At 39.5% G+C, this 9,010-nt stretch overlaps 1 protein-coding gene across 1 annotated transcript; it reads right to left on the reverse strand.

Annotated features, from left to right (window-relative positions):
* Positions 1-3,623: 3,623 nt before the first annotated feature.
* LOC106081264 (probable serine/threonine-protein kinase irlF) lies at positions 3,624-7,349 on the reverse strand. The gene is made up of 3 exons (XM_013243106.2): positions 7,063-7,349; positions 5,929-6,249; positions 3,624-5,868 (listed from the first exon to the last, which is right to left on the reverse strand). Exons 1-3 carry the CDS (start codon positions 7,069-7,071, stop codon positions 4,690-4,692), a joined length of 1,509 nt encoding a protein of 502 aa, XP_013098560.2. The 5' UTR covers positions 7,072-7,349; the 3' UTR covers positions 3,624-4,689.
* Between the last annotated feature and the right edge of the window lie 1,661 nt (positions 7,350-9,010).

Here is a 9,010-nt window from a genome sequence, read left to right on the forward strand (position 1 = left end):
TATAGCTGCCATAAGTGCAATAAGTCACATGTATTATCCGATTTTGCTGAAATTTGGGACAGTAAGTTGTCTTTGGCCCTTTGACATTTTTCTTCAATTTGGCCCTGACCGGTCCAGATTTGGATATTGTTGCCATATAGACCGATCTCTCGGTTATAGGTTTTGGGGCCATAAAGGCACCTTTATTGTCCGATTTCGCCGAAATTTGGGACAGCGCTTTGTGTTAGGCTCTTTGACATTTCTCTGCAACTTGGCCCAAATCGGTTCAGATTTGAATATAGCTGCCATATAGACCGGTATCTCGAAATTTGACACAGTGACTTATGTTAGGCTTGTCGACATCCGTGTTGTATATAGTTCAGATCGGTTTATTTTTAAATATAGGTACTGTACTTATTAGTATTTGGTTCAAATCGGAATATATTTCGATATAACTGTTATAGGACATAAGGTAATTTTCACCGGATTTCGATGAAAGGTGGTTTACATATATACCCGAGGTGGTGGGTATCCAAAGTTCGGCCCGGACGAACTTAACGCCTTTTTACTTGTTTTTGTTTTGATTTCGGAATAACTCGGAATGATTTTTTTCTAAAATCTTAAAGCGATGTTTTATTTCATCCGATACTCCACACAGAAGCAACAAAACAGTTTTATAACGTTAAAAATACAATTATTAAACGCATTTCAAGAAGATAAGTTGTAAAACAAAGTTTATATCCAAAAACCACTTTGGCCATGAATTATGACACTAGCCAATCAAGCTAGTTCCATGGTAGATTTTTGTTGTTATACTATTGACGCTACCTCTTAATTGTACCTTGAAGAGGATCACTACTTCCACAGCTAACATACATTCATACTACAACAACAACAATATAACTTACTTTACTTACTTTAATTGGCTATGACAGAATATTTGTTCCACTAGCCGAACGTAGAATTGTGTTCTAAGCGCCTCGATCTTCTGCGCTCATTCTAAAATCAATGACACCAAGTTTCGAGGTGTCTCCTACAACTTGATCTTTCCATCGGGCTTTTGGTCTTCCCGATTTGCGTGTACCACCGTGTTTACCTTCAAAAGTCTTTTTTGATCTGACATGACCTAGCAATGCTATCGTCGTCATACAGCTCGTGGTTCATACGTCGCCTAATCCTCCATTAACGCAAACTGGTCCATGTATTTTACTACATTTATACCACAACAACAACAATATAATTATTGTAAATAATTCATTCGGACGCCATTATGATTTTGACCGACATAACTAAATCGACCTAAAATATCAAGACGGTCAAGAATTTAATATACGTTATAGGGTCCCGAATTGCAATTGCAATTTCGATGTGGTGGTGGATATAAAAATCAAATGTAGAGAATTATAGCTCGTCACAATCGTCTCAAGAGGCCTGGCTGCAGTGGCTTAGTTAATGATCAATCAACACCATCGTCGCTGATATTCTGAGAGAGACAGGTTATTTTGAGGAGCTTTAAAGCATCAATTTGGCAAATGTTCTTTTATTTGTTATTTATCCTTCTGTAAGTGAGAGCTAAATTTTGTACGGATTGCCTAAAAACTTTTGACAGGATCCTCCAAAAACCTTCAACATGTGCTTGTTTAAGCGGATGTCTTAGTACTATAGTATTAAGATATGAGCTATTGAATTACTTTGTTAAACATTTCGGCTAATAAGCTCTAGTACTTTGATTTAAATATTCTAAAAATTTTATTTGCGCTTAATTTTTAGTCTTATCTCAAATTGTTTTCATTATTTTATTGAATATCATTGTCCAGATTTACAAATATAAATTCTTTTTATTCTCATAAAATTCTACACAAGCAAACTCAAGATATTAGGCAAATACAATTGTTAGATATTTCAAATAAATCATGTATCACCATTTTTCTGAAAAGCAATCTCCATTTTGCTTAAGCGACTTCTCTAAATTCTCCTTCGAACTTCATTCAAATCCATCGAAACCCCTTTTTTGGTGGAAATGATACTTGAAAAATTATGTTATCCAACTTTTGCTCAATATGTCTATATTTTGCTTCAAGTTCTTACAAGTCCTAAATTTTTATATTTTTTGGAGAAAAACTTGATCTACTGACGGTTGTAAACTGTTTTATCTTTTTTCTTCAATTTTAATGCGTTTTAAAACGGCAGAAATCTTTTTCTAGCCCAGTATACCCACTAAAAAAAGTTTCAGTTTCCCAAATGTTATATAAAAATTTCTTTCATAAAAAAAGTTCATACCTATTAGGCGGTCAGCGGAGCTCAGAGGTTAGCATTGTTTGAAATTTTGTCTTTAGAAAAAAATGAGGGATGAGCAAGAATATTTAGGTGTTATGGTGGTGGGTGTTAAAATTAAACTGATTATTAATAGGTATATAGTCATGTCCGTCCGTCCATCCGTCCGTCCATCCATCCGTCCGTCCATCCGTCCATCCGTCCGTCCATCCGTCCGTCCGTCCGTCCGTCCATCCGTCCGTCCGTCCGTCCGTCCATCCGTCCGTCCGTCCATCCGTCCGTCCATCCGTCCGTCCATCCGTCCGTCCATTCGTCCGTCCATCCGTCCGTCCATCCGTCCGTCCATCCGTCCGTCCATCCGTCCGTCCATCCGTCCGTCCATCCGTCCGTCCATCCGTCCGTCCATCCGTCCGTCCATCCGTCCGTCCATCCGTCCGTCCATCCGTCCGTCCATCCGTCCGTCCATCCGTCCGTCCATCCGTCCGTCCATCCGTCCGTCCATCCGTCCGTCCATCCGTCCGTCCATCCGTCCGTCCATCCGTCCGTCCATCCGTCCGTCCATCCGTCCGTCCATCCGTCCGTCCATCCGTCCGTCCATCCGTCCGTCCATCCGTCCGTCCATCCGTCCGTCCATCCGTCCGTCCATCCGTCCGTCCGTCCGTCCATCCGTCCTTGAGCCTCTAGAGGGCGCATTTATTATCCGATTTTGTACAACGGTTTCTCTCATGACCTTCAACGTACATGTCAAATATGGTCTAAATTGGTCTATAGCCTGAAACAGCATCGGTCTATAGCCTGAAACAGCACAACAGAGATACCGGGAAAAGAACTCGAAAAATTTGATCCATGGTGGAGGGTATATAAGATTCTGCCCGGACGAACTTAGCACGCTTTTACTTGTTTATGATAGTCATAACAAGTATGATCCATATCGGTTCGAAACTTGATGTATGTCTTATATATTTCAAAAAGTCATGCAAAGAATGTGCCAAATGCGTTCCATGGTGGGGGGTATAAAAGATTCAGCCCGTCCTTAACGTAACGCGCTTTTACTTGTTTCCTTTCTTTCTTTCCAGTTATACTCCTTATTAGGAATTCCCTTTATACAACTACCACAATGGCCATTGTTATCGAAAAATAATCTCAAAGATAGCATTTCACATATTTCACACGAAAAAATTGCATTTACGAAGTGTTAAAAGTGTTATTCTATACCCCCATGTAATTCTATGCCATTCAAACGATTCAAAAGTTTCCCACTTCTTGTTCTTGTGTGTGGAAGGGTAAATACAGAGCAGCAGCACTTTAGATTTTCTTTTGCAAAATTATATATTTTTTATTTTTTGTAATGCTTGTTTTAGGATGCCATCTTTTTTTGTTGTTGTAAAATAAGCTTAAGCGACTAGCGACTAAAATAAGTAACAAGAAAAAAAAACCAAAACAAAAGAAAAAACAAAACACACAGAGACATAAAAGATTAACAAAATGAGAAGGTATCTATGCGCGCTGGTGAGTATGTGTATGTGTGTGTGTGTTGTGAGTGAGAGATAGAAACAGAGACAGGATGCTTACAATATGGTATAAAAACAAAAAGTTAGTTGAGCATAAATGAACACAAAGTAACAAAAACAACAAATGTGTCACATTCATAACAACAACAATGTGTGTGAGTGTAAGATGTATATATGTAAGTGTATGTGTAAGAGTATCATAGAGTACTGGTAGTAGTAGTCTTAAGAACACAGATGCAATAGATGAATGTATGAACGAGTAAATGAATGGCTAGGAGCCAGAAGTCTGGAAGGGGGTAGAGTCGGAATGAATCAAAAGTGTTTGGTTATGAAAATGAGACAGTTAAAATGTTGCGCGATTCGCACAGTCAGAGTTCCTTTGTTGGGACATCGTCAGTTAAGAGGAAACGGAAATCCCAAAAGTTTTACCGAAATCTTGTTGATGGTGGGAAAGATGATGATGATGATTTGCCGAGAGTTGCTGAGGGAACTTAAACTTTTTTGTTGGTTATGCTTTAAATAGGAAAAATTAGATACAGAATGCCCACAAATGCTAAGTGTTAGTGGAAATTGTCCTGTTGCATATTGTGAATAGAAGTCCCACATCCCCTATATTAGTAAGAAAATTAAAGACAACAAATACACACTGAAGAGTTAATAACAGAGATAAAATAAATAAAATAATACTAACAAATGCAAACAAATTATGCTAAAACTTATGGACTATAATGGAAAAAAAACTGAAATTGTTCACATTGGCGGTTTTGGTAAAAGTCATGGTCCTGTTAGAGTTAGCAAGGGTCGTTAAGCCGTTGTTTTTTTTTTTTCGTTTCAATTTCTAAGAGCTACTGAAGATCGTGGTTTTGTTTTCGTCCTGCCTTTTGAGTGTGATATGTTGAAAGAGTACGCCTTCATCCTTCATCAATTACCATATCGATTTGCCATTGCCGTTACCGTTGCCATTCCCGTTGCCATTTCCGTTACCATTGCCGTTGGCATTTCCGTTTCCATTCCTTTTGCCATTGCCGTTAGAATTTGAGCTGTGGTAGATGCTTTGCAAGCGGCGATTGGTTTGCTGGCGCAATGTATCATAGCTTGAGGCTGAAGACTGGCGTGAAATGGCGTTTTGCAATTCGCTGCTATCCAAGTCGCTTAGTAGCTGATCACTGCCATGTCTTCCATTGCCACCGAGATTTAGACTTCCGGATCCTGAGGTACGTCCGTTATTGGTGATGCGGGTCGAGATAATGGAGCCACTGCCCGATCTTAAGCCATTGGCGTTTTCCAGCAGCGACGATATGGGTGTGTGTATGACTTGGGCCTGTACTGTGGCACTGGCGGGCTGGGCAATGACTATTTGAGCCTGAGAGTTGCGTTCAATGTTAAGACGGCCATTGTTTTCATGGATTTCTTTCAACGCTGAAATATCATGGGATTGGGCAAATACTGGGCCGGTAGGGGTGCGAGACAATAAGGTGGGTGGGTGGCTTACCACGGTGGCATGTACACTATGACCCAAAGCCTGCGAGGGCAAGGACTGGGACAGCAGCAAGGCTTGTTCGTTGGAAAGGCGTTCTTGCGATTGCTGGTATTGAGTACGCAGAAGTTGTTGTTGTTGTTGCTGCTGCTGTTGCTGGCTGCGTTGCAATTGTTGTTGAGCCTGCAATTGCAATTGCTGTTGTTGCTGTTGCAGCTGCTGCTGTTGTTGTTGCTGATGTTTGTATTGCTGCTCAAATTGTTCCATCAAATGCTGGGCTTGGGCGCGAGCATGATTTTCCGATTGTATGCGGGCCTGAGCTTCTGCTTGAGAATTTTGTTGCGATTGGGCCATGGCTTCAGCACGTACTTGAGCCTCGGCCAAAGCTTGAGCTTCGGCGTAGGCAGCTGACTGGGCCTGAGCCTCGGCAAGGGCATGAGCCTGAATTTGCGATTGAAGGGCTTCAAAGCTATTGTAGCGAGACGACGATGAGGTGGCAGATGCGGAGGCTGGGGCACGAGAACGCTCATCGGACATTTGCTTTGAGACCACTGCATTAAATCCATTGATATCGTCCGCGGTGTACTCAACAATTCTGCGTGAGCCATCAGGTTCAATGAGGGAATACTGTAGGGAAGCGAAAACGTAAGCATCTGCATCCTAATTAAAATCCATACTATCACTTACCTGGCCTTGGACTACATCGCCATCACGTTTCTCTTCCTGTTGCTTGTCATCGCCCGTCAGTGAGTCTCTGACATCGTAAGCAAAGCTGTACTGAGGATGAGTATCATAATCTTCCGAAGAGCTGACCATAGCGCCAATATCATTTCCAATTTCCGCAGAGTCCGAGGAGGATTGTTCCAATGAGTTACGCTGATGTTGATGCACATCTTGTGGATTCGTTATCGACTTCTGTTGGGCCAAATGCAGAGCAGCATGCAGGGCAGGATATGAAGCCGTCACAATGTTGATGGCCAACACACTCACACAAACGCATAACAAAAACTGAAATGGGTGAGAATGAAGAGGAAGAGAGTTGCAGTAAAAGAAATCAGTTCAACATAGCAGGCACTTTGTTGTGCATGTAAATGGCTATTAAAGTTACAAAATGGCAGTAAGAAATGAGGAATGAATCTATTGAGACTCAATGGCACACAATGTTGTCTGGGTTAATAAAACCTACTTGGGCATATGGCACTGTGTTTGTGGCATTGTCAAGGGGGTCCTTCTTTCATAATTGTGTAGAGGAGTAAGCATGGAGTATCTAGGCGATTAAGGTTAAAAAATTATCTCTCTTACGAAATGGGTTTAATTCAGAAAAAAACTTCAACATCCGCTATTTCAAATAGCTGGAGGCATCCCTACGGGGTGAAGCACGAGTCTGGCAACCAAATTTCGAACCAAATTTTCGAGGTTATTCAAATTTGAGGCCAAATGTCCGAATAAATCCACCAGAAACATTATTTTTCGCTGAAATATGAATTATGTTGAGTAGATTTATGACTTCTCAGTTGGGCTTTCAGTTTGTGGCTTGGTAACTTGAGTTATATGTATTTAATTCAAAATAAAATTAAATACAAAGTAAAATTCTGCGTATATATGTGTTTCCAAATAAAGCACAATGTAATAGTTAAAGTTTAAATGAATTTAAATTCAGCTTCTGTAGTGACTTTTTTTAATTTTTGTGTCCTCTGACTTTGGAAAAATCTTTCCACAAGTTTTTTTTTTGCAATAATTTGTCTTTTCGCACACGCACTTGCTTATTTTTTTTTTGTTTGTTTTTACTTTGGTTTTAGTTGAATTGGATTGACCACATACCCACTTCATTCTTCGTTGGTTAGGAAGGCTATTATTTCACACAAGAGGTTGTTATAATTTATGATGCGTCCAATGGGCAACTTCTTGAAACTTGGATTGTTCACTTTGGTTGACACAAGGCCACGCTCTCTTACACACACTCGCACACCAATAAATCCGTTAGAAAAACTTGCGAAGAATTTTATTGATCCTTGCTAGAGAAGGAGTCACTTTCGATTTTGCTTTGCCGGCTGTTCGTATCCCTATCGTCTATGGAACGTGATAATTGTATCACACAACTGGTTACGATAAATGCAATAAAACTTTTGATGACTTAAGAATAGTTGAAGGTGGCTTTTATACCGAGCCCGCTTGTGCTGTGCCAAAGACTGGTTTAGTTAGCCAACAGACATATGGATGAGCGGATGAATGGTTGGTTGGGCAGCTTCGAACTGGTGTACATGACACTTTTCTACTCCACTTGGACTATCTGCCCTTCACTTCTTGCCACCATGTGTAGGCCCTTCTTGGCTGACAAACAAGATGTGCGCAAAACAATGCAGAGACAAAAGACAAATTCAAAATTGATATGACTTTCAATTCTGTTAGATTACAATTACGAACGACCTTCAAAATTCCGTGGTCATCCTCCGAAGAAACCAATGGTGCAATGCCAGACAGAGCAGAGACCGTGTAATGCTATGACGAAAGGGTAAATAGAGTATTAATATTTGCATATGGAAAAGTTCAATCGTAGCTAAGGTTTTGTGAATATCATATGATTCCGATTTTAATTTGAGTTGGAGATTGTGCATAAGGATGTAATTTCACTTAATCCGGATATTGGCCAATGTTTACAATTTCCCAGAAGGATATTTAATTTCCTTTCCTCTGGATACATTTGCAATTCTGAATAAAGGGTCTTCTCAGTCGTGTGATAGGGTTTGCAAAGAATAATAATATATAAAAGAAATTAGATTACATAAGAAGTATTATCATACCTCTGTTTTAAACATTGAAATTTTTAAGATGCTTATTAGTTGTTGGGGGAGGTTGTTAAACTGAGAACATCCACTATGCTCAATTCAGTGTTTTGTCAATTCAAGACGGCATCGTACAAGTTCCAAATTTCAGCTATTTCTTGTATTTAAAGTTGATTGATTTCCATGAAATATAATTGATAGGACCACGAGGTTTCATACTAATTTATACCTAAATATAAACAGCTGCATTTTATGTAGTCCGTGTTTTGGAAATATTACTTTAATTGGCAATGAGAGAAAATTTCAGTTATAGCCAATTAACTATTGGCAATACATCGTTGAATAAGTCCGTGGTAGATTGTTCTGCATCATCTGCAATGATTTCAGTTGAAAACTCTTTTTATAACAATATACTATGGATTACCACCCGTAAAACCTTTTTTCTGATCTAATCGCTAGAATGTAAATCCATCATCATCATTGGCAGGATTTGTGTTTATATGTCTTGATTTTATTTATACAAAATCCAAACTTACCGATATCTATAGGAGCAAATTGCAATTTTGCGCATCAATTATATGAATCAATGAATTGGGGGACACTGGAGGTTATTCCCCCATGTCCATAAGTGCTATCCGATTCAAGTTTTTAAGGAACCTCCTTTTTAATGCGGAGATCGTGCCGCAGATATGAATTAGTAGAGAAGTTTTAAGGTTGAGTACCTCACATAAGTTTCCAGCATTAATGAGGAGATAAGCACTGCTCAAAATTTTTTTTGAATGTTCACTGCAGGATACAAATCCTTGCTTTCAGTTTCATAGCCTCCATCCTCCATATTCAAAGAAAAGTTTGAGACAAACTAAGGTAGACCATACCAATATAAAAAGATGGAATGTTGGAAATCGCAACAGAACACTACGTGCAAAATTTCAGCAAAATCGGGCAGCAATTTGGCTTCCAGAAACTCAAGATTTCAAATCATTTTT

This window comes from Stomoxys calcitrans, chromosome 3 (assembly GCF_963082655.1).
Source record: "Stomoxys calcitrans chromosome 3, idStoCalc2.1, whole genome shotgun sequence".
NCBI classification, from domain to species: Eukaryota; Metazoa; Arthropoda; class Insecta; order Diptera; family Muscidae; genus Stomoxys; species Stomoxys calcitrans.

Bases quoted from the DNA above. Each gene is read 5' to 3' on its own strand.
- LOC106081264 (XM_013243106.2), bottom strand. The intron at 5,869-5,928 runs GTAAGTGATAGT...GCTTCCCTACAG, and splicing joins GCGATGTAGTCCAAGGCCAG to TATTCCCTCATTGAACCTGA.